Genomic DNA, 24,247 nt, shown 5'->3' on the forward strand with positions numbered 1-24,247 from the left:
GCGAATAGATTTCGCTGCCCGACGTTCTTTTCCCCCCTTCACGACTTGACGAGTCCGGAACTGTTGCTTCGTTTCGCCAGCGCACTGCTTTAGACACATCGACAAGTCCTTCGCCATGCTGTTCAACAAGGTCTCCTATGCCCTCGTGGCCGCTCTGGCGGCTCTTGGTGAAGCCAGCCACCACCACAACGTCCTCCACCCCAAGCGTGCCAACTACAACAGCACCACGGTCGTTACCTCCTCCGTCCTGGTTGTGCCGACGCCCCTGAGCACTGGTGTCTCGGGCCCTGCCGACCCTGCTCCTGCTTCTGCCAGCGATGTCACCCTCACCTACACTCTTGGAGCCGGCACCTCGACCACCGTTGTCACCACCACCATCCACCGCACTGCTACTGACACTCACTTCGTGACTGCGGTCAGTAACCCTCCTGCGCAACAATCCGATCTGACGGGCTTGGTTAACAGTAGTATTGCAGACTCCTGCGGTGCAACAGGCGGCTCAGAATGACGATGCCACCACCACTGTGTGGTCCTCTTCGACCGCGACCTCGTTCGTGACTTTGCTGCCTGTCGCATCTGGTAGCGCCAGTGCCAATGGCAATGGCTGCGCGGCTGGTGCCACTACCACTGTGCTTCAGAGGGAGACCGTCACGGTGGTATGTGTTGCGTGACTATTTTGATTAGGGTATGGATGAGAGCCAACTGACATGTCCACTGCAGTACGCCGCTCCTCCCAGTGCCTCCCCCTCGGGCGTCCAGTCCGCCGTTGTTCAGCCGACTCCTTCGACTGGCAACTCCGGTTCTGGCAGCGCTCCCAGCGACCCCAGCAACCCTCACGGCTCCAGCCTTCCCAACATCCCCGCCCAGGCCCCGTACGGCAACGGCACTATTCCCACCCCGAAGCCGGCCAGCTCTGGATTCCTGACCAGCCGGCTGCCTCGCCCGACTGGCTTCCGCCGCCACTAAATCAATAACATTTGGTGCATCCTGGATTTGTTGCTAGCAACAAGTCTGCAACCTGATACACTTCACGTTCGTTCGCGGTTCCCGCGCTGGCTGTACCATCATGTTCCGGCAATTTCATGGCACATAGTTTCTTTTAAATAACCTTCACTTCGTGGGCGTCCTACCCTATACCTTGGTAGGATGGGACGACCGATTTCTTTTTTTACATTCGATTCTTTTGTTCTTCTCTTCTACAGCAAATAGAGGAAGGACCTTTTTCTTTCTTTCTCACCGAGCCATCTCTGAACATTTGTATGTCTCTGCAAGCGTTGATCTTTACGAGCTGGAAACGGATCTATAGAAAGTTCTACATCGAAACAACCACAGGGGTGGCCGTTCGATTTGTTCTACTGACTGTAAATTTTGTTTCGTTTGTACTGTGCTGTACTGTACTTCGGGAAAGTGTTGCCACGATGTCAAGCAGAACGAGAAAAAAAAAAGGACAGAATGGGAAAAGGTATCCACTGGTCAGCATCAATTATCCTGTACCCAACTACCAAAGCTGAGCGCCCACCTTTTACGGGAGTACGAAGTAGTAAGGGACCCGGACAAGTCGCCATTAACCTCATTCATGACGAACCTCACCCCCACCCGCATCATCCCTGGATCCCGTGACCCCTGAACCATGGAAACAGTCAGGTACAGAACGGCGACACTTACCCTGTATGGCATTGCCGATCGGTCACCGATCCTGGTTCCATGGGTGGATTATATCGAGGATAAAACTTAGATGTGAAAAAGAGTGTGTTGAATTCAATTCAAGTGGCAACTAACTACCTAGACTGCTCTCAGTCTCTCTCTATCTACATAGCTGATGACTGTCCGGCATTATTTCCTCTGATTAGTTTGGTGGGTTAATAAAGTAATAGACCGAATTGATGATGAATTGATTCATTAGTTACTCGGTGACGATTTGATATGATATGATATGACCTGATATGATACGCTACGATATGATGGTGATAATTGATAATTGATAGCCCGTCTATCTCTCTATCAATCTATCGGGTGTATTATCTATCTATTTATCGATAATAGGAAGTAATATCTCACATTTCATTCAATGAATAAATATTGCAAAATGTCGCTTTTATTTACTAGTATTATTATTACCTGCTGCCGCTGCTGTTATTAGACATGTTGCATTGTTCATTCAATCAATAGAATTGACCAACCCAATTCAATCAATCTTATTGTTATTTATTTATTGACTCATTATCAACCCTGTCGATTCTAATCTGTCTAGACTCGGTAGATTTCGAGAATCGATTACTAATTATTGATCAATTTATTTGGTTCACTACCTAATCCAGAGGTTTTGATTGGCTTTGCTTTCCTTTTGGTTGATATTCGATCATATACTCTGCTCTTCTATTATTGTAAAGAGATATATATACACCAGTAATAACATTACTCTGGGTATAAGAATAATAATAATAATACATCTACGAAACGAGAAAAAAAAAGGACCCTAATGCAGCATTCCCTCACTCAAATCTCTCTACGATGTATCAGCATCAGCGAAAGCATCTCTCTTGATACTATTACCCGCTCGCGTCGTTTTCAGCGCATCCAACCCCTCCCTCACCAATCTCTCCCGCATAACCTGCCATTCTAACCAGGTGATGCCCTGCAGGAGACAATCGGCCAGATCGTCCAGCTTGTCGATGTTCGTCGGCGTCTTTGGTTGCTGCGACCCTCGCGGCTTGCCGTCGTTCCATTTGTGGAGGAAGGCGTCGACGACCTCTCTCACGGATGGCTTTTGTGATGATGACGACGATGATGATGGTATATCTAACCTTGCTGATTGTGATTGTGATGGTGATGGTGATGGTGCTTCTTCCCTCGCAGCTTGCAGCCACCGACCCACGAGGTCGATTTTCCTCTTTTTGACTTCCCTAGGACTCGCTTTCTTGGTCTTCTTCTTATTCTTCTTCTTTTCTTCACCCTCCTCCTCAACTACTTTCTCTATCTCCCAATACCGCGCAATCCGCTTCGGATCCATATCCTGCACCTCAGCCGCACACTTGCCCAGCCGCCGTAGCGTGTGCAGCACCGCGTACAGCATCCCCTCGAACACGCCCACCCGCAAGGTCCACTCCTGGACGGCTGGCCCCCCGCCGGTCCGGAACCGCTGGCGCTCGATCAGGATGTGCGTGGGGCGATACGTCGCGATGAGCGAGGTGAGCAGCGTGTAGGCGTGTGCGGCGTAGATGTCTGGACTGAAAGGATCGGTTTGATCTTCGCCTTCATCCAGCTCTTCTTCTTCTGCTGCAGCTTCCGCTTCCGCTTCCGCCTCCGCTTCTGCTTCTTCAGCAGTACTAGCGACATCCTCGTTGGCCGCTTCATTCGACGATGGCAATGATGGTGTCTGTCCTGGCCTCGTCGCCAAGGTACGGAATACCTCCGGCGGTAATAGCACCTGTCCATCACCATCACCATTGCTATTGCTATTACTGCTGCCAGCATCTGTCCCAGTAGGAAGCGCCGAAACGGCAATACGATGCCATGCATTGAGCGTAGGCTTCATCGTCGTCAGCCTGCTGCTATCTTTCATTGCCGTCCCTGTCACTGTCCCTGTTCTTGCCGGGACAAGCAAATGCGCAAAAGCCAGGTTCTGGATCCCCATGTCGATGCTCAAGATGCTCAGGTCACGGCCATGACTCTGGCGGTTCGACCCTCCTCCTCCTTGTTGCTGTTGTTCTTCAGCAAACGAATGCTCATACACAAACTCGCTGCGCAGCAACTCCCTCCTGAGCCGCTGCTGAAGCGCCTTCTTAGGACCCGCGTTCCGGATCCCCGTCGCCTGCGCGATGTTCTTCAGCTCTGTCGTCTTCAATGGCGAGAGCCATGCTAGTATTGCCGCGCCTGTCGCCTTCTTCTGTAGTAGAATCGGGGAAGAAGTGAGGCGCATTATTATTCTGTTTGTTTATGGAATAGTAATAACTAATGAATAATCATGACAGATGAATGAATGAACAGTCATTCTGGAACGACTTCTGCTCTTTTTTTTTTTTCAAGTAGCCAGGTAGTGACTACTACGGAGTATTAGTAGTAGTGGCAGCGGTGGGTCAGCCGATCGTCGATTGATCGACAGTGATAATGACAGCCACAATAATAATGATAATGACGAGAAACAAATGCATGGATACGTATCAATTCAATCAGCTGAGCTGCAACAACATTGCTTGGGTTTTGAAAGCACTGTCTTGCTCGAGTAAGTGGGGTTAAAAAGATGAGTTAATTATAATTAACTCATGAATTGACAGATAGATAGAGGAAAGAACATGTTGGTCTCTTCAGAATGAGAACGAGACAGTCGAGAATTGTAGCATGGCGGTGGTGATAGCAGTGCCATAATATCCTTGCAGAATCTACAGGACTAACCCTACAGTCACGTGACGAACACTCCGATTCTACTAAACGAGCCAAAGCATCTAATATAACCATATCGCTGCACTCCCAACCCAAGACTCCAAAATGCTGCCATGGCCCACCAAAAGGCCCCCAAAACACAGGACATTGCTTGGACGCCAAACCAGCCAACTATGACCATGTACAAGGCAAAACTGCCATTCAGAAAGTGACCAGCGCCGTGAATGTGAGAAAAGAACAGCTTTTAAAATAAGACTGAAAAGAACAAGAGAAAAAAAAAGACTATACAGCAGACCAGGACTGTGCCCGACTTCTCTACCTTCCCCTTGCAGGCATGTTCGGATACATACCGGTTTGCAAGCAGGGCGTGTCCTCTCGCGCATACAAGAGCGGTCCCCAAACCCGCCAGTGCAACACTCCAATATGGGCGAGCCGCGTCGCAACTGGCTCCAGGTCGATGTAATGTTGAGAGATGGGCCCCTGCGGGTGAAGCTGTCGGGTGCGCTGTGACTCGCAGATGGCAAGAGGCGACATGGTGAGATATTTCTTCGCCAGCTCAAACGTGATCTTAATGAGCTCTTTCCGAATGATGTCCTGGATGAAACGGAACCGAGGCGACTCGTGTGTAAAGTCGTATTCCAAGACTTCTTGGATGACGTGGTCGGAGACCACCTTAGTCCTGCCACACGCTTCACATGCAAGCCCCGCGAGATCCAGGGCCACATCGCCCACGTTCGGCACACGAGCCCCCCTCCGACGTCGACCGTCGTTGTCGTCGAGCAAAGACGATATCCGCGAGCGGAATTTGGAATAGAGATCGCTCCGGGACGACGAAGTAGACCGATTGTCGCCGATAAAGGACTCCAGGACAGACCAACAGATGTTGATGTTGATGAGATGCTGTAATTCCGCCCGGAGCTGCCACAAACGTCCCATGTCAAAGTGGAAGGTCTGCGGAAATTTTACCGGGTCATCGAATTGCAGCAGGAGCTCAACTAGCCCATGAAACAGAACTGCTACAGGCGCGAAGCTTTTGTTCTTCGGCTCCTTCGTCAGATCAGGAACCTGTTTCCGCACCGCAAGGTACCAGTTCTTGGACTCCTCCACCCTGAATTCATTGTTCATAATCCTTTTGAAGAAATATCCTTGCAGGAACGGTATTGTATCCTCGATCAGCAAGATCCGGAATGCACGTATCTGGTGGTTGGCGACGTCCTGGAGAGATCTGTCAGCATGGTCCTGATTTCGGACCCCAGTTCTTCACCTACCAGTTTCATCATCTCTAAAATACCGAACAGCGTCCGAAGCCCATTGACCACTTTCGCCATGTCCTGATGCTCAGATCCTGCCTTGATCTCCTCAACCATCTTGTCCGCTTCCTTATCCCTCATCGGAGCACAGTGCATCTTCAAGAGCCCTGCGAGCCAGGTCGAGAGACCCACCAAATCCAAAACTCCTTTCCGAACTTGCTGCATCAGCAGCGGCACATCCAAGTTCTGCACGACGCTGGGATGGTCGCGTTCTGGTACAAGGGTTTTGAGGACGTCCTGCAGGGTCTCGAACATGGTGGGTAATCTCGGCGTAAACGCAGCTTGGTCGACCGGATCGGAGTTGTATTCATGGCAGATCTTGATGTTGTTTCGGGTGCAAAACGCGTAAATTGATATCTCGATCTGCAGCGCATCCCAGTAGTCGTTCGCTGCTCTCCTTTTCTTCTGACCCTTTTCGCCGTCGAGGTCGGGTTTGAAATGGAGATCGCGCTCAAAATTCGCGTCCGTTCGAAGGTGGATGTTTCTCATGATGCGATCCAGGTCGAGTTCACTGAGAGTTTCCTTGGTGACTGGCGGTAGCAGTTCGGCCGACTGCAGCAGCTTGAGTTGACTGGTGTCCAGATTCAGCGCCTTCGGGATGAGCATGGTCATGGTTCGCGACTTGCTCTTCTTCTTCGGAACCTTCGCGGAGGATGACAAGGACCGGTGAGAAGGCGATGTCGTCTCGCGAGGGAGGCTTTTTGCGATATGAACCCCATTCATTTCCGCAGCAACCCCATTGCCCGGTGCATCCTGTCGGGGATCGAGGCTTTCATTTTCGGGGGTATTCTTGGAGTCCGTGGACCTGCCAAAGCCATCGACACAGTATTCGGAGGCTTCCTCCTGATCGCTGTGGGTGTCGGCTCTCGACTTTTTGGGTTTCTGCAGATCCATTGCGACTAATCTGAGGTCGACGTCAGATCAGCTACTAGTCCTCGCAATCCTTCTTCCAGGCGGCCAAGATAATCGATGCTCCCACGAGATGGCAGTGAAGAGAAACAAGGGCGATCGGTCTGACTTGATGATGTTTCAGTGCGGTTGGTTAGTCAAAAGTATCACGCCGGATGCAGAACGAGTCTCCAAGTCAGAGCGCCGCCATCGGAGTGTGTCTTCGGCCCGTAGGCCACGATAGCAAACGACAGAGCAGCGATGAACCGGAAAGCACGTTCGAGGTCGGACGTCTTTGGCAAGAGCCGCGAACAGCGCCAGGCGTGCCAAGTTAAACTCCTCGGACTGAAGCCGAAGTGATGTTGGAATGGCAAACAATTGGTGCACTGGAAATGGAAAAAGAAAAAGAAAAGCAAGCGCAGGAAAACTGCAAGCAAGGCAGGATGTCCAATTGTCGCCCTTAATTGCCAAAGTCGCTAATTAATGAATTTTTTATTTCAGCGTGATCACGGTCGTGGGGGGACAAGGGAGTGGGAGAACTACTAAAGGGGGAGGGACAGCCAAAAACAACTAAAGCAGCGCTTTAGCGGAATAATAAGCCACTGTACGGAGTAGTCTAGGTAGGGTTAGGGAGATTTGGCCTCTAAACGGCCCAAGCTGGCCGCAGGGAAAGCGTCAAGTGAGGCTGTTCTGCTGGAGTTTCGATCTGCGAATAATCTGCGATCGACCGCGTGCGGCTTTACTATCGAATGCCAGGGCAGAAGAGGTTCCGCTTTCAGCATCCTCAGGACTCCGTGTCCAGGCTAAGGGAGCGCCCTCACACGAGCCACGTCCTGAATGACGCAGTGGGTCTTCGACCGTTGCTTATCTGACCATTCTAAACGTGACGGAATTCTCTGGAAGTAATCGATCATCAATCAATCAAGCAGAGGAGCAGGGGATGGCATCGTAGACAACAGCCCTTGCCACAGCTCCTGGCTCCCGGTTTGTGCTGCCCCGGCTACGTTATTCGCGCAGAGGACACCGCAGCTGGCAGATCGCCCATCATTGACGCGGCGTGATGCCTTGCGCGACACGTTTTGACTGGGTGCTGACTGCTCTCCGTCAAACACGCCGTATCCAGCATTCTTCGCCACGAGCGCACGGATGCGGTACTCGCCTTGTCGGCTTGGTGACGCGGGGGAAAACCAGCACACGCCGAGGACGGACATCGTGAGACCAGCTCAGTCGGTGAGAGTGGATCGATCCATCACACCTACGACTCTAAGAGCTAACGAATTAGCTCCATGTGTTGTGGCGGGAATGCGACTTTCCGCCCCGAGGGACTTGAGACTCGTCGACGAGGCGAGCAACCAAGGACTCTCGGGACTGCCGACGAGAACCCACGGGCACCAGTGCTCTACGGAGTGTGGAGTACGGAGTACAGAGGGCATCTGTAGTTTGGATATGCGCCGTCGAATACAGTAGGTCTGTAATTATCGGCGCGTATATTAATGGCGATCGAGCGCCTTTCGACCCGAGGGACAGCACCCGGTTGATTGCGGACTTGACCACGCTGACGAGGCAACACTCGGCGAGGGCAATAAGAGGAAATTGTGCCTGCATGTCCTGGCAGTCTCGCTCTCTTCATGAAGGGACGGGATTGCGGCAGCCCCGTACGGAGACCGCTGGCGGATTCCGTCGTTGGACCTGTGTGCCGTGCATCATCAGCTCCAGACTGGATGTTTGCTCCGCCTCGCATCGAGGGCAGATGGGAATAGCAGCGAGCCAGGGAGCCCATGGCTGGTAGGACAGAGCTAAGTTTGGTCGGGACGGCGCTCCATCCAGGCCGTCGGCAGCACGGGATGCTATTTTAGCGGCCCAGGCGGGCGGTTGGATGGGGTGGGTGGATCACCTTGCGAAGACAGACTGATACGGAAGTGTGAGGCGACTGTCTCGTCTCTGGCGCAGCTGGCTGCCGACGACGCCGTACAGACTGCAGAACTCGAGCGGGATTCCGACTGTCGACGCTGCGAGGAGTCGAGGACAACAGCGAGGTCGGGGTGCAACGTTCTTCCCGACGGTGCAAACGGATGACTTGCCTCCCGAAACAGCTGTGCTCTAGTGCAGCCAACTCGCTATCTGATTTCCATTCTCTGGCCAGTGGTCACACTGTGCACTGCACACTGCGCACTACGGAGTACACATCGACCGACTACTCTGTACGGCATCGCAGATCGGCGGCAAGCCAAGCGCAATAGGCGTCGTTAAGCCGCGCCACAGCATTACTTGTGCGGTGTGTCAGCACGCGAATGGAAAAGGGGTTCGACCTTGGTCCCTCTCGAAGGCCACGTTCGCAGCCGTCGCCTCACTTTGCGTGCGCGAATCCATACACGTATGTCTGTCCGTGTGTACGGAGCGTACTCTGTAAATCTGTACTCGGTCATCTGTACGGTGTACCAGGCTCAGCCCTCCAGACAGACCCTCTGCAGCATTCCGGCCGTCCCGCCCCTCGCCAGCGAGGGGTATGGCCCTTGCCTCGCATCCCTGCCTCTCTTTTGAAACAATCTCACGCCAGGAGGCCTAAATAAAATTGGGGGCGTTAATCTGCGGAGACTGGTCATGTGTCCGAGACGATCTGCCCTAGACTCATCTAGCACCTGTAGTTCTAGTCCTCCTGGACAGGATAGGACTGTGAGTTGCCAAGGTACCTACCTGCTAAGGCAAAGGGCCGCGTTCTCACCAAGCGAGAAAAGGCGGTGGAGATCAACGGCTGTCGTACGGTCGTAGTTTCGTATTCGTTCAGATTGTGAATCGTACGGAGTAAGCTGTACGGAGTAAAGTAGCTAACTCGTCCTAAAGGCAGTTAGAATCGATTTCTAGTGTAGCGTTCAGTAAAATACTTACCTGTCGAGTGAGGTCGTCATCGCGATCGAGGTTTCCTTGGGCTTGGAGACTTTCGTTTCACGTGATTCCTATCAGGAAAATACTCAACAATACCCACAACGTCCATCGATATAAATTTGACTCACTTGAGCATCGACATAAAAAAAAAATACAAGCCTCGAGCGGGTCTTTTCTTGCTAAATATAGAAGCCAGTTCAATCAATCAATCATGCTCAGAAAAAAACAGCATCAATACGGGGTAGGTTTACGGCAACGTTCTCTCCGTCGATTAATTCAGGCCCTCGAGGCCGTTTCATCTAGTCACTTTTAACGATCGTTTATTCCATCAGTCAAACAACCGAAAATCCAGCAGATTCCACTGGCAATGCATTAAATAGCTCAACAGGTCTCCAAACTGCGACCCTTCTATATACACTCCGAGAAACTCCACAGAGCCAACTTTTGCTATCGGGATAGAACCGGGTTATCGCAAAACACAAAGGACCAATCTGTCACCAGAAAGACAGAAAAATGAAAATCACCACCACTGCAAATCACTTCAGAAGAGAAGACAAGAGGCAAAACAGTAAATCGAAAGCCCGTTTTGGAAACACCGTACGCCACCCTTGAATGCCAGCCGAGGTGTATCCTACCTTAAAATCTAGGAAAGAAATGTCATATAATATCCTGTAACTCAAGTCGTAACATCAAGTTCATACGGATAAACTTCGGGGGCCCGACGCAGACGTTGGTAAAGACAATAGTATGATACCGTCAAGAGGGCGTTCACTCTGAAATGCTAGGCCAGGCCGAAAGTTCAATGTAGAGATGTATAAAGCTGTCAAAGCGTGCGTGCAGAAGAGAGCGCAAGCTGCTGGAAGACAATATATAGGTATCGGAGCAAATTCAGATATAAAACTGCGAGTCAAGAGCTCTGGCACATCGAGTTATCACCGACGATATAAGTACGGCGCTTGGTTTTGCATTGCCAGCAATGAGTCGGCTCTCTGAAAAACATCCCCTGCAAAGAACTTGTCGCTGTAGGCGCTCACAGGAGTTGACGGCACCGTAGCTTGTGCGGCAGGACCTAATGCAGCACTCAAAGGCGTAGCTGGCAGAGGAACCGACTGGGGCGACGTGCTAGAACTGACGCCGATCGGGGTTCCGTTGGACATGAAAGGGGCCGTGGATGTCGGATGATGTTGCGGATTCTGCGGCTGCAGTGGTGGACCATAAATGCCCGGAGCATTTGGTGCGGTGCTCATGTCCGCAAGATAAGACCAGGGCGAAGCCTCGATTAGTCTGCCCGCCTCCCTGCTGGCCTTTTGAACGGGTCGCAAGATGGCAATAACATCAGTCGGGAGAAGTTGCAGATTCCTCGCATCTCGCATGTCCGTCACCAGGTCGACAAAAGACTGCATGAAAGACTTGCAAAGCTGCCAGAATTCCCGTTGATTCCTCACGCCACCTCCCGGTTCCTTGACCTTCATGGTTGATAGGCGGTCACCCAGGGCTTCAGAGCACTCGTAACATGTACGGCAACGTCTGATGAGGTTATTCCAGAGCCTGCGGACCTCTTCTGGCTCTCGGGCCTCTTCTGCCATCTCCAAGCATCGAGTGAACTGTCGATAAGCAAGAGGGAGCGCGTGAAGAGCGGCATGATAGGCAGAGGTGAGTTGTTTGAAAATCTTCTCGAATAGTGGGTCCTCTTCGAGCTCATCCATACCCGTCACTGGGTTGATCCGGCTCGCTGAGGAACTAGGGATCGGGGGGAATGATTCTCCAGAACGGGGAGTGGCAAGTGACGAAGGCACTGACGTATTTAGAACCGTAGCAGATCTGCTATTCGACCGACTCCGCCCACCATAATTGAGGGGTACAGAATTCGGAGTAGATACTGGTGAAAGCGTTGAAGGCTGGTAGGTCGAGGTAGATGGAAACGAGTTTCCAGGACCCCCCTGAGGATGCTGAATTGTCGTATCACTTCGAAGACGACGCATGGGCGGAGCTTTCTCCCTAGTAGGCGTCACAGCCGGCCCTGCAAAACGGTCAGGGCCGAATTCGCCTTGCACTGCCTCTGCCTGTGGATGTTTATCACCCAACGCCTGACTCTGCTTCCGTGTTTGCAGTGGAGCCCCAAGGTTGATACAGGCATTTCGCAACTCAAGTAAGCTACCGTAAACCATCAGCAGGAGTGAGCGGACATATCGTGCATCGCCGTTGGCAATGATTTTCTCGACACTCTGTCGCAGCAGCGTGCCAACATGCGTGTATGCCATAAGACATGTCACACATTCACGCTTCACCTCGTTGGACATTCTTGCAAAGTCTCTGTCATCCACAGACATATTTTCCACATTTTCCAGGGCTTCATTCAACTGATCCACATGGGTCGAAGCATTATAGAAGACAATCTCCAAGCTGTTCCGGCGTGCGTCATCTCCCTTGATGACATTGATTAGCGTGGAGATGTGAGGATGAATCTGGAACAGAGAGAACAAAATCCCCTTTGCGCCTTCAATGATCGGTTCTTGGGCCTTTTCTTCTTTGTGTTCGGGCAAGCTCGACATTCGCCGGACGAAGGTGTCCCGCACCCTCCTAGGTTCACCTCGGGGACTGCCCGGACTTGACGAGCCGCTCCCACTCGCTCCACCAGATGGATTGGTTCTCAGAATGGAACCATGGCTGAGACCTCGTAGATGACTGTTGCGATATGGCCGCATCTCATCCAGAGTGCTCAGGTCGGTTTTTCTCGATACTAACCCCATACGCTTATTGCGAGCAGACATTGGAAGGACACCTTCACTATTACTTCGGTTACGTTCATTACTCCCCTGATGCGAGACGCCCGGTCGCGAGTAGCCACTGTTCTGACCAGAGGCCAGACGTTGATGGGACCTCATTGGAATAGGCGGTGGTCTGGAGAAAGACGGCGATCGAGGGTCTGAGGAACCATCACCCGTGCTGGGGATCACCGGAAACCGACTGTTGGCCCCCCGTTTCACAGGTTTTGGGGTATCGACTAGAATCTCACTTGCATCGCTCCCGCTTTCGGGCTCTGGAGTGGTTTGCTGGACCCTAGCCTTCAGAAATTTCTTGACTTCAGCAGTGACTGCAACTTCCCTTTCGGTATCCGTCATAGACAAAGAGGCTACTTCACTCTCTTTGGCTTCAAGGACTCGTCGCAACGGATATTTCAGAAAATTCCCAGCAACCTTCAGAATCTGCAATTTGTTCATGTCCGCGAGTCCCGCCGGCAAATCATCCAGCCGGTTTTGCATGATAGAGAAGACTCGCAAAGACGTCAACTGTCGAATTTCATCCGGGATTTTGCTGATTTTGTTCCGACTGAGATCTAGAATTTCTAGCAAAGGCAACTTATAAACCTACGGAGTGTTAGAACTAACACGAAGATCTCGCTGGGTTTGGGACCTACAGACCCCTTTCGGGAATTCGCGGAAATTGTTCGCTCGAATGTTGAGGTAACGAAGATGAGCGCATTCTGAAAACCGATATGGGATGCGGGACAGTTGGTTATTTGACAGAGACAACCTAACCAGCATCAGTACTTAGTCTTAACATTGGAGATGTCAACGGAGCCGTATCATGCCCGCGCAGAAGCTGTCATACCTCTCAACCTCATCCTTGATGATATCCACAACTGCCTCTGGAATCTGACCAATGTTCGAATGGCCCAGGTCAATCGTCAGTTTAGGCCTTACGACATCGCTCACGGCTTCACTACCGGCGAGCGATCGTTTCGTCTCTTGGATCCCGCTCTCGACGGCTCGCCGTGCCAGCTCAATGATTTCTTCCTGTGACAGTTGTGGTGGTCTCTGTTCGGCATGGGTTTTGCCGGTGTTGCCATGTCCGGTTCCTCGGTTGGCTTTCGGAGATTCATCTTCGTGACTGGACGGTCCACTGTTCGAACCTGTCGAATAAAAGCTCGACTCTGGGGTTATCCTAATTTCATCCTCGTCACCCGCATCAACCCCATACTGGCGGGGAGCTCTGATCGTATCCTCTGGGCGAGCCATGGTAGAGATCATGGCCGACGACTGCTTAGGTGGGAGGCCACCCAAGAGGGACTGAAATTCGAATTCTACCCGCTGATCAGATCGTCAGAGTAACGTTCCCTGGCGTTCATGTGTCCCTGGAGATGATGTCGACGCCTAGACACTGCATAATCGACGACATAAACGAGCTCGGGCGTAAACAACACGCGTCGGAAACGGTTTAGGAAACGGTGGAGCTGGTGTGCTGGACACGATGATAGCGGGGTTGCAGGTCAGGATAAACACGCGGCTGGGGAAGATCTGTATGTTAGCGATCAGCCATTCCAAAGACGTCGGTTTGCTTGTTCTGAGGCAGGGGAGGGTGGCCGGTCGAACCTTCGGGAGCAAGGGAGGTCTCTCTGACGGGTAGGAGTCAAACACCGGCTCGCCAACGGGACGAACAACCACCGTTCTGCGGGAGATGGAAGAAACAGCTGCTCAAAAATGCCCCAGAGAATATTAAGAACGAAGTTGTAAGAGAGGGTGAATCCTGCGACGCCGTTCGTTTTGACTAGGAGAACTATGTAGGAATGGGCTTTTGGCAGCCCAGCGTCGGTGGAGCCTGGCAGCTGGCAGGCCTGGGGAGCTGTCCTCTGTGCTGTATGCCACTGTCAATTGTCGACTGGGCTTACGCCCTGATGGCGAGAGGCTTGCAATTCGACAACAATTAGAGTCATTGGGTTGGGCAGGCATGAGATGTGTTAAGTCAAGTCGCGATACGTCGGCGGGTCTGGAATCACTGGATTGGAGCCGCCAACACGGTGCAGGAACGGCCGGCCAGAGCCTGCTGTGGCTGCCCATTGGCTGGGTCGGCGGGGGCTTGGCACCGAGTCGCGCTTCCCTCGGAACGGCCCCCCGGACTCACGTGACCCTCGTATCGATATCGCGAGTTTATCAATCTTCTCTTCGCCGTCTTGCAAAGCTTCAAAGGACTTGAGTCGGTGTTCTGAAGCCGGAAGGTTGATCCGATCTGCGGACAACCAGTTGGATCAGCAAACTGAAAATATTTTTCTGTCCGCCATAGACAATGGTGTCTTCCGGCCTGGTACGCCCTTCCATTAGCTTGTGAAGTGCTCGCGTGTGAATGAGAGCAGTTATCTATCTACCCAAGGAAAATATAAACAGTCTATCATTTGCTGCACCCCTATATCATAGCCCCAGACTGCTATATTCTTAACATGACATGCAAAAAAAAGTCCAAGAACCCAAGACATGACTCACAATGCTGGTCCAAAAATGATCTTCAAGCTAGCAAGGACTAACTGGGGCTATCACCGGACCAAAGGATAAAAATAACCATACAATTCCTGAGTGTGGCAGTGTGTTAATATCAGAACTTGCTACATGTAGTCTCATATTCATCCTTGGACTTATCCAGAACTTCTGGCCCCACTATCCAATATCTCTTACAGGGACTATGAGCGGCTGAGGCCAACTATGGGGGCTTTAGCCAGGAATTTTATTTATGCTTTGCAAATGCACTATGGTGGCCATGTTGAGGCTCTAACTCGCACGCCACATTCAGCAGGGTTCCATGGTGTTTGAAAAAAAAAAAAACAGCTAAAATACCAGCAATAAATTCATCTACCCGCACCATCGACACTTCCATTTCTGGATTCTTTGCTAATATTACCATGCCGACTCAGAGTGGCGGCAGCAGCAGCAGTGATCGTTACTATTATTAGAATTTTTTAATACTACAGAGACTGTATGAATAATCTAGCAAATTAGCAGCCCAGCAGCTTTGTCAGCCAGTTGCTTTTTTTTAGCGACAAAAAAGAATATGCGCAAGCGGGATGTGCAACTTGAGTATTCAGCTCGGTCTAAAAGAAAAAGCTTATTCGCGCGACAAGACCCCGCCACCATGCTGACAGGCCAAATGCTGAATTAGGTTGTGAGGGGCCGGAAAATAATGTGGGGGAGGCTGCTAACAATGCCTTCGTGCTGCTTTTTTCTTTGTCATTATTACTACAGGGACCTTCTGCCTATCTAGGTAGAAGTGGCGTTTTTGGCTTTCCAGAATGCTGTTCACAGCTCTTCCTTCGTGGCCCCATATTCCAAGAAAGGAAATACAGTGCTCAATAGCCTCAATACAGCTGTTAAAATAAGAAAAAAAATCTGAATTCGCATGATGATCAGCATCAGCCGTTCTCAGTGGTTATTTTGTAGACTACGACTTGTATAGGATGCTGAAGTCCTTGTCCAGTCGGTCCATGAAGAGACTATATATACACTGTCTGTATCCAGGGCAGGGAGGCAATAAGATGTGTTCGTTCTCTAACTTACTGAATCCCAAATGGTGGTATGAATCTACCTCTATTCATCTCTGTGGTTGTATACCATTCCAAAATATCATATCTAGTCATCGCCTTTTCGCAGCCATCATCGAAAAAGAAAACAACATCATGTCCACCATCCAGAACATCACAGTTCCCTATGTGCCGCTCTCGGAATTCGACTGGTCCTTTGCTCGAAGCGGCCCCCTCCCCTGGAATCAAACTGTGTGGTAGGTATAGTTATTGAGAAGCGTTTGTCTGTTCAACATCTAAGGACATGCTAATGCCCATGCCAGGTCTCTGATCGCCGTTTTCACTGCTCTTCCACTATGGATGACCATTGAGCTAACGGTCTGGGTTTTCTATACCTTCCGGCGCTACTCTGGCCTCTACTTCTAGAGCGTCCTTATCACCACATGGGGCGTCACTCTGCATGCCCTCGGTTTCGTCCTGAAAGACTGCGTGCCCCAATGCAACTGGATCATCAGCACTACCATCGCTGAAATAGGATGGGTCGGCATGGTCACGGGCTTCTCCGTCGTCCTGTACTCGCGCCTCCACCTGATCAGCTTCGTCATGCGGAATCGACACATCCTGCGCATTGCCCTCGCCATGATCGTTACGGACGCATTTCTCTTCCACGTTCCTACCGTGGTCTTCCAATTCGGTCTCTCCGACCCGGAGGCCCATGCCAAGTACCTGCCCTATATGAGCCCCATGGAGCGAGTGCAAGTGCTCGGCTTTTCGGTCCAGGAGATCATCCTGAGCATCATCTATATCTACGGAACCATGAAGATGGTCAAGGAGTCATTCAATCCAAGGGTCCGCACCACCATCATCTTTTTGATCCTCATCCAGGTAGTCGCCATTCTCTGTGATGTCGTGGTGATCGCCCTCGACTACGCGCAGTACTTCATGCTTAAGGCCGTTATCCATTCCTTCGTTTATGCCTTCAAGCTGCAGCTTGAATTCGTGATCCTGAACGAGTTTCGGGAAGTCATCGCAAAGGGTGGACTGGCGCCTCTACAGCTAAATGGCATCCAAGATGATCGCGTTTTCATGTCCACCCCTCCTCACAACGGCATAAAACCAGTCGCAAGCTCAAGCTCGTGAATTGGTTCCTTTTCTAGTTCTATTCATTTTCTTTCCTTCCTTACTTACTCTCTTCCTCTTCCTCTTCTTCTTTCTCTTCTTCTTGTATTTTATGTATTTTTTTTTATGTCATGCCCTAAGGACGAGGCTCATGCCCTTCCCGTAACGACTACCACTACCCACACCAAGATATATATACTCCGTATAGTTTGTTTATATCCTAGCAAGGCCATATACATACCCACTTATCTGCGTTTCCTACGTCATATCTAGTACCAGCATCATACATGGCGCATACTTCAAGGCCAAATTGAGACTACTGATGAAGACTCATAGGGATGACCGTTTTCGAATGAAAGAGTTGAAGAAACGTAATTTCCCTCAAATATACACAAGTGCTTCCCTCAGATGCCTCACGACAGATAGACAAGAAGAAGACACAGATAAACCCTATAACATTGCCCCAGTAATGGTACATGAATTGGTAACATATTGGATATAAGTTATCACTGAGGAGCAGCAACTGCTTCGGGAGACACCCCACTGCCAGCGAGATTATCGTCAGGAGGCGTGGCAGTCTCCGGAGCACCAGCAAACGCCGCTGCCTTCTGATCCTGCACCTGTGCCTGCGTCTTCGCCCACTGCTTCCAACGCTCGAATTCCTTGTTCTCGAGTTCCATGCCAACTTCTAGCATGGTAGGACCGAAATTCGCTCCGTAAGCTTCCGCCTCCTCGGCAGCAACTCGTCGCGCAATGTCCTCACGTAGTCGGAGCTGATAGAACTCCGACGTGCAATGTCATATGCAGCGCTCTTTGTCATGTCCGGCACATTGTTGAGAAGCCAAAGTTGTCGTTGAACGACGCTAAAAAGATAGGAACGTTAGTGCACCGTTCACGGACATGAAGACACAGATGCTATAGAAAAAAAAGTCGATCTTGAACAAATCAATCATTGACGCACCTCTCGCCATCCAGTCTCTTTCCAGGCTGCTGTATCCGGCTCCAGTCCCATTTCTCATGGTCATTGCCAGTAGTCTCAAGCACAATCCTTGGTCTTGCCAGCTCCCAGGGGTGGTCGCGGAAAAACTCCTTTCGCAACTGATCCTCCTCATACTTGATCTCCACAGGCTGAAATAGGCGGCTAGGCTTCTTGGATTTCGGTTTAGGCTTCTCATCCGTTTCGAAGACGACCTGCGGCGTGGAGGATCCGGGTAGTGTCTTCACTCGTTGCCGGACGAGCTGATGTTGTATCGGCCGGTTACGAACCAGGACCTGGGCTGGAGGGATATCGGCCACAACATCTACCCATGGAGGGAGCTTGGAGATTTTCCCGTTCGCCTTCTGTCGGAGGGCAGTCTGTCGCACTCGGAGTGCGGTGAGGTTCAATTTGCCCATGGCTGATCGGGAAGACGGTCAAGACCGTCGGGGTGTCGCGCAAGGGCCGTGAGGGTCGGACGCAAATGTATGAGACTGAAATCTGAGTCAAATATTTTATATCAAGGGATGGAATGAGATATCGAACCCACACTGGGCTGAATTGCAAGCGCTGTCGAAGGTGAACGGTCGGACTGCCGTTGGAGATCGCAGCGCGAGTTTGTCGCGGGAAAAAGAGGATCGCAAATGCGGCGCTCCGATTGGCCTGACGCCCGCTCCGCGCGAGGAGCCTGCGAATTGCAAGCTCGACATATTTCAATAAAACAAGTCTCCGTCAAAAGGCACACGAGTCTTTCTTCCCATTCTCAAGCCACCATTGCTGGCTGGGTGGGATTTTCTTTTGATCTTGTTTCTTTTGATCATTACTTTTTTCACCTGGAAAAACTTTTACCGGTTGTTTGATATGCATGGTTGATCCAATGCCACGATGTCCGCACTCCCATGCCTCACCAAAGTAGCTCCGCAAGCTCGACAGGTTTTAGACCTGTTCCCCAGCAGAGCTTGGTCTATCCTGCTACATCGAGATCCTGTTCGATGTCTAACTCCGAAGCAATCTCCTATCATTCGCCCCTCAGACGCCTGCGACACCGATCCCGTCGTCCCCACGTCGCGTCTATAGCAGATATTTTTATTAGCTCGTTAGTGCTTGCTGGATTCTGTCATGAGCACTCTCCTCGGGCCAGGAGCATTGCTACGGCGACTAGATTCGCTTCAGGTGACAGACGTCCGGCTCTGCTCAATCAGACCGTCAATCGTCAACTCCCTGCCAGGAGATGCCCTGATCTTTCGAGGTCACCTATCGAGCATTTTCGAGGGAAGCATACAAGGACGACCCGACTGTACTCGACAGAAGCTAAACAGAGTGTTGATGATTATTCTAGCGAATGCGATTGGGGGGAGGATTCGCCGGTGAGAAGCATTGAAGGCAACGCACATTCGGGGTCCGATGAAGCAGCCAGGAGATTTGACCCAGGGGAAGATCAGAAGTCGATGCTAGAAATTGCACAGCCAGTGGCGCCTAGGGAGGATGTGCTTGTTCGCGAGGCGCCAAAAGACACAGGCCCTCATGATTTGTCGTCGGCAGCTGTGGAAACATACAATCGTTGGAGCCATAGTAAGCCGACCCCTGCGGCAGAGCGAGTCGAAGCTGTATCTGAATTCTACACCAGCGTTCTGGGAGAGAAGAAAGACTGGACAGATGCAGTGAAAGCTGCAACAGATGAGCAGGAGCAGGGTAACGTTAAAATCCGGCGTGTCTTTTCTGGTTGGAAGGACACCTCGCGTGACAGGGTCGAGAACCCGGCGGTGCAACGGTTTCTGGATGCTCTTTTTGATGAGTCTAAATCCAATCAGTATATTTTCAGGCTCTATAGGGAGCTCCCACCGCCAGGGGTTGCTCACCTGTCAAAGAAGACGCGAGGCAAGCTTCTCCGCCGGTTTGCAGACCCTCCAGACCGGCGCTGGTCTAATGCCCGCCGCTACCTCGCTCTGGTAGACGACATGACTGCTGCGAACCTTCCATTGTCTCGCTCATTGTGGACTTCTGCCATTCATCTTGTCGCGCGTGCGACTGGACGAGTGCGTAAAGAGGACCTAAGGAAAGCCATTGGTCTATGGCGACGGATGGAACATGTGGCGGGAATAAGGTCGGACAGCGCTGTGTTCGAAGTCCTCTTTGACATTTCTCTCAAGGCTGGCCAGTATATGGTGACTGAGCGTTTGGTGGCTGAGATGAAGAAGCGTGGTCTCAGTTTCACGCGGAATGGCCGAGTCTCCAATATCTATTACCACGGCCTTCAAAAAGACGTCGATGGGATCCGCAGAGCCTTTAGTGATTTTGTTCAGTCCGGGGGGATTGTCGACACGGTAGTCTTGAACTGTCTGCTCGCTTCTTTTCTCCAGGCAGGTGACCTTCAGACAGCAGAACAGCTGTATGATCGCATGATGGTGGCACAAAAGAAGTTGCAAAAGGAGTTCCCCGGTGGAAGTCAGCATTTGCTCCATCACCCGTCATTGTCTTCCGAATACGTTCTCTATCGGAAGAAGAATAAGAAGTTTGGCCGGGTTCTAAAGATGTCTGCTCAACTCCAAGAGCGCTTCCCCGAATATCATCAAATGTTACAGGATTCTCTACCAATGACTCCCGATACAAGGACGTTCCACATACTTCTCTCCCACCACGCTCACCACACTGGCGATTTGCACAAGTTCATGGCCATTCTCAGAGATATGGAGCATACTTTCCGCGTTCCTCCTCGCGGTATGGTGTATCTGTTCTTGTTTGAAGGGTTTGCACGTCATGGTCGGCGAGGCAAAGGCTGGACGGCGGAGAGGCTACGGGATACTTGGGCTGCATTCCGACGCGCCTTGTACGAGTCGAGGGCAAGGCTCAATGATCGCCTTCCCCGGGACCAGATATCTTGGGAGAACCCTCTGGCGAAAAGCATGGATGTCGAGGTGGAACGCTCCCCTGCTGACATATATACACCGCTGCCATGGGGCAATTCTCGGCAGAGACAGAACAATGAAGCGAAAGGGGAGGATGAGGGAGAGAAAGAGGGGGAAGAAGAAGAGGACGAGGAGGAGTGGGATGAAGATGATGCCGACGAGGATGAGGTGGAGGGCATGTTCTCTAACACAGAACCGCGCAGCGACGCTCTTTACGAGGAGCTGGAGGAGCTTGAACGGCGCATTGAAAACGGTGTCTTTTTGGGTCGCAGGCTCATCACTGCAATTCTACGCGCCTTCGGAACCTGCTGTGACCCTGACACCCTCTTGAACGTGTGGCTACAGATCGAACGGATCTGGCATGTGAAGAAACGGAGAGCTTTGGATGTACTCGCTGTCAAGGAGGAGCTTGACAAGCAATTGAATAAAGCCCGGAGACTTTCCAATAAAGAGTGACCGGCTGCACAGGTGGTGAGTGATACATATGTGTATTATTAAATATACCCATCGAGCAGTGAGCCCTTTTGCCAGGCTCTTTCAGTGCTTGTTTCTGATGTTGTACTATACCATCGACCTCGAAACAGACTTATTCTTGCGCGTTTATGGGGAGTACGGCGGTCCCTGTCCTTATATTCATGAAGCAAATGGTCAACCGCATCATGTACATATTTTGTTATATAGAAATTCTTTAAAATAATATCTCAATTATGTGCACGAACTATGCTTGAAGTTGGTAGCAGGCTTTTCCCAACCCCGCCGCGTCAGTCACATGACTTCGCGATACTGGCTTTCCGAAGGACGCGCCTTCTCTGTACTCGGAGTAAGATACCTACACCCATGCGCCTACATCTCTGGCCACCCCGGTGCAGGTATCGTTGATTTAAAATGTTCTCGCGATCCAGATAAGAATTCTGGCCCATGATGCAGAGATGGTAGATCGCCAGCGACAGCGTCCCCGGGTGGATCTCGAATTCACGCTGCGGCGCGTCTTTGGGAAAACGTCTTTCCGGTTGGTTACTTCACTGCAGTTCTTCCTGGGCATAAAGGACTGATTGAGTGTTTTGGACAGTCCTCTTCAACGGGAGGTCATCCTCGCTGCTATCGAGGGCCACGATGTCTTCCTGCAAGCTGCGACGTCCTTCGGGAAGAGTCTGTGCTTTCAATTACCTGCCGTGGTCGGTCATGGCGGTATGTGAGCGTTAATTAGACCACAGCGGTATGCTAGACTAACACTATTCACAGTGACCATTGTTGTATCACCACTTCTTTCGTTGATGGTTAGGCTGGCTTCGCCCCTTCCTTGTTGTGTGATTTTCTAATCGGCTTGTACCCGCAGATGGATCAAGTCGCTGCGCTTAAAGCGAATGGCATCCCTGTTGCTACAATCAACTCTACTACTCTGCCATTTGAGAGGCAGGCCATACTCGAAGACCTTCTCTCAGGTCATCCCCAGACTCGTCTTCTCTACGTGACTCCGGAGCTCTGCGAACAGGACAGCTTCCGTCGACATGTCCTGACCATCCATGCGCAGGGTGAACTGAATCGTGTTGCTATCGATGAAGCTCATTGTATCAGCGAGTGGGGCCATGATTTTCGCCCTGCGTACAAGGAGTTATCTTGGTTCAAGCGGACTTTAAAGAATGTTCCAATAACCGCTCTCACTGCTACAGCTACTCCACGCGTCCGGTTAGATGTCATCAACCTTCTCGGGCTGGACCCGAAGACTTTGAAAACATTCAACGCGCCGTCTGCGCGACCAAATATTCACTATGAGGTTAAATACTTGACAGACTTTGCCTGTGATCCTACAGTTGCAGCGGACTTCCAAATCCAGGATATCCTGGCATGGCTAAAGTCCATTCAGAACCGGCGCGAAGCTCGCCTAAAAACAAACGGCGGTAGTGACACGGATTCTGCCGGGGTAAAACTTCCCCCAATATCTGGAATCATCTATGTTCCCCTTCGTTCAGTCGCCGAGAGCGTGGCTCGAGCTCTGTCTAGCTCCGGTAACAACATCTGCGCTGTCGCTTATCATGCGGGCCTGTCCAACGCAGATCGCAACCGAATCCAGAACATGTGGACATCAAATAATCCATTTCCTACCGGAGCATCTCCATCCTTCTCGATTATCGTCGCTACTACCGCATTTGGCATGGGGATTGATAATCCTCATGTTCGCTTTGTCATACACTGGACGCCACCTCGAAGCTTTGAAGGGTTTGTGCAAGAATCCGGTCGTGCTGGTCGAGATGGACGCGCTGCCGTGTCTATAGTTTACTACAACCTTCAGGAGCGAGACCGAGTCCTCGACCGTGTCCAGAGAGATGATAACCCGGATCCCAAGAAAAACGGTCGCCGTCGGGCCCTTCAAGATCCGGCTGCCAAGGAACGCAGCAAGCAGGCACGTCTGGAGAGCTTCCAGAAGGTGATCAAATACTGCGAGACCACCACGCGGTGCAGACACGAGATCATAAAGGAGCTCTCTGGAGATCTGGAGCTCGAGAGAATGGGCAGCACGCAAGAGAAATTGGGGGAGATCCACTCAGCAGATGGCATCTCTCCATCTAATGGTTCTCGTACATCGCCATGCGATTTCGCATGTGACTTCTGCAAGGAGGGCGCTGATGTCCTGACGAAACGAAAGGAAGAGATGATCAAGGCGGATGAGAACGCGCAGAAATACGCTGTATATCAGGCTGTGGACCCGACAATTGCGCTCCTCCAGATGATGTATCACCAGGGACCGTATTCGAGAGGGGGTGCGAGACCAGCGTGGTTTCCATGCGAGCAGTGTCTCTAGCCGGACACAAATGCCGGGAGTGTTTCACTCTGCAAGGGAAACCAACTTTTCCTAACTTTTATTTGCATATTATATGGTGTTCTTTGTGACGAGTACAGTAATGAAATGTTAATAATGGGGAATGGAGGACTTGGTCAGGTCGGGTCGGGTTGAGTCAATGCTTCTAGGATTTCCTTCCTGATTGTTCAGCATCATCGAATTATTAGAGGGTGGTAGTAATGGGCTCATTACTGTACATACATACTACATGCACAACATTGTTCCATGGAGCTGATACGAATAGGATATACCAAGGTAATAATATTCCGGAAACAGGAAGCCGTGCATGCGTTTAATTCTTCAAGTCACTAAGTACTATCTATAGTCACCAAACAGAGAGAAATATTAATGAAATAAACACCACCTCCAACATGATGAACATGATTAATTAATTAAGTACCAGAAGTCAAGTATCCTGCTACTAATAATAAGATGCATCCATAGTTAAGGCAATTAATAGGACACTTAGCTAGCAGAGCAGATCATTAGGCTAGGCTAGGTCAGACATAGACATCAACATGAATGAACATCAACATATATAAACAAGGATGGTCCAGAAAAAAAAGGTAGCAAAAGGTAGAAACATCTTTTTTTTTGTTTCTGTTTCTGATGTTTGTGGTTGGGCTCCTTTTTTTTCCCCCGATAGGAAATGATTCATTC

At 50.9% G+C, this 24,247-nt stretch overlaps 9 protein-coding genes across 9 annotated transcripts; 3 read left to right on the forward strand and 6 right to left on the reverse strand.

Moving 5' to 3' along the window:
• Nucleotides 1–115: 115 nt before the first annotated feature.
• Nucleotides 116–966, forward strand: T310_2047 (uncharacterized protein; the record flags this gene model as incomplete). Its single annotated transcript, XM_013475056.1, has 3 exons — nucleotides 116–415; nucleotides 495–656; nucleotides 721–966. 3 exons carry the CDS (start codon nucleotides 116–118, stop codon nucleotides 964–966), a joined length of 708 nt encoding a protein of 235 aa, XP_013330510.1.
• A 1,540-nt stretch (nucleotides 967–2,506) lies between these two features.
• Nucleotides 2,507–3,919, reverse strand: T310_2048 (uncharacterized protein; the record flags this gene model as incomplete). The annotated part of the gene is made up of 1 exon (XM_013475057.1): nucleotides 2,507–3,919. One exon carries the CDS (start codon nucleotides 3,917–3,919, stop codon nucleotides 2,507–2,509), a length of 1,413 nt encoding a protein of 470 aa, XP_013330511.1.
• A 480-nt stretch (nucleotides 3,920–4,399) lies between these two features.
• On the reverse strand, nucleotides 4,400–6,584 carry T310_2049 (CAMP-mediated signaling protein Sok1; the record flags this gene model as incomplete). Its single annotated transcript, XM_013475058.1, has 3 exons — nucleotides 4,400–4,551; nucleotides 4,731–5,595; nucleotides 5,649–6,584. The coding sequence occupies 3 exons, from the start codon at nucleotides 6,582–6,584 to the stop codon at nucleotides 4,400–4,402; spliced, it is 1,953 nt and encodes a 650-aa protein (XP_013330512.1).
• Nucleotides 6,585–9,022: 2,438 nt separating this feature from the next.
• T310_2050 (uncharacterized protein) lies at nucleotides 9,023–9,484 on the reverse strand (the record flags this gene model as incomplete). The annotated part of the gene is made up of 3 exons (XM_013475059.1): nucleotides 9,023–9,210; nucleotides 9,273–9,385; nucleotides 9,465–9,484. The coding sequence occupies 3 exons, from the start codon at nucleotides 9,482–9,484 to the stop codon at nucleotides 9,023–9,025; spliced, it is 321 nt and encodes a 106-aa protein (XP_013330513.1).
• Nucleotides 9,485–10,393: 909 nt separating this feature from the next.
• On the reverse strand, nucleotides 10,394–13,480 carry T310_2051 (Adenylate cyclase; the record flags this gene model as incomplete). Its single annotated transcript, XM_013475060.1, has 3 exons — nucleotides 10,394–12,798; nucleotides 12,880–12,995; nucleotides 13,074–13,480. 3 exons carry the CDS (start codon nucleotides 13,478–13,480, stop codon nucleotides 10,394–10,396), a joined length of 2,928 nt encoding a protein of 975 aa, XP_013330514.1.
• Nucleotides 13,481–16,119: 2,639 nt separating this feature from the next.
• T310_2052 (uncharacterized protein) lies at nucleotides 16,120–17,155 on the reverse strand (the record flags this gene model as incomplete). The annotated part of the gene is made up of 4 exons (XM_013475061.1): nucleotides 16,120–16,553; nucleotides 16,605–16,797; nucleotides 16,936–16,968; nucleotides 17,108–17,155. 4 exons carry the CDS (start codon nucleotides 17,153–17,155, stop codon nucleotides 16,120–16,122), a joined length of 708 nt encoding a protein of 235 aa, XP_013330515.1.
• Nucleotides 17,156–17,372: 217 nt separating this feature from the next.
• On the reverse strand, nucleotides 17,373–18,261 carry T310_2053 (37S ribosomal protein Rsm25; the record flags this gene model as incomplete). The annotated part of the gene is made up of 3 exons (XM_013475062.1): nucleotides 17,373–17,608; nucleotides 17,756–17,781; nucleotides 17,828–18,261. The coding sequence occupies 3 exons, from the start codon at nucleotides 18,259–18,261 to the stop codon at nucleotides 17,373–17,375; spliced, it is 696 nt and encodes a 231-aa protein (XP_013330516.1).
• Nucleotides 18,262–18,741: 480 nt separating this feature from the next.
• Nucleotides 18,742–21,204, forward strand: T310_2054 (Pentatricopeptide repeat protein; the record flags this gene model as incomplete). Its single annotated transcript, XM_013475063.1, has 1 exon — nucleotides 18,742–21,204. One exon carries the CDS (start codon nucleotides 18,742–18,744, stop codon nucleotides 21,202–21,204), a length of 2,463 nt encoding a protein of 820 aa, XP_013330517.1.
• A 657-nt stretch (nucleotides 21,205–21,861) lies between these two features.
• T310_2055 (RecQ family helicase RecQ) lies at nucleotides 21,862–23,548 on the forward strand (the record flags this gene model as incomplete). Its single annotated transcript, XM_013475064.1, has 2 exons — nucleotides 21,862–21,936; nucleotides 22,085–23,548. 2 exons carry the CDS (start codon nucleotides 21,862–21,864, stop codon nucleotides 23,546–23,548), a joined length of 1,539 nt encoding a protein of 512 aa, XP_013330518.1.
• Between the last annotated feature and the right edge of the window lie 699 nt (nucleotides 23,549–24,247).

The sequence above is a fragment of the Rasamsonia emersonii genome (genome assembly GCF_000968595.1).
Source record: "Rasamsonia emersonii CBS 393.64 chromosome Unknown ctg1118621760012, whole genome shotgun sequence".
Classification (NCBI taxonomy): Eukaryota; Fungi; Ascomycota; class Eurotiomycetes; order Eurotiales; family Trichocomaceae; genus Rasamsonia; species Rasamsonia emersonii.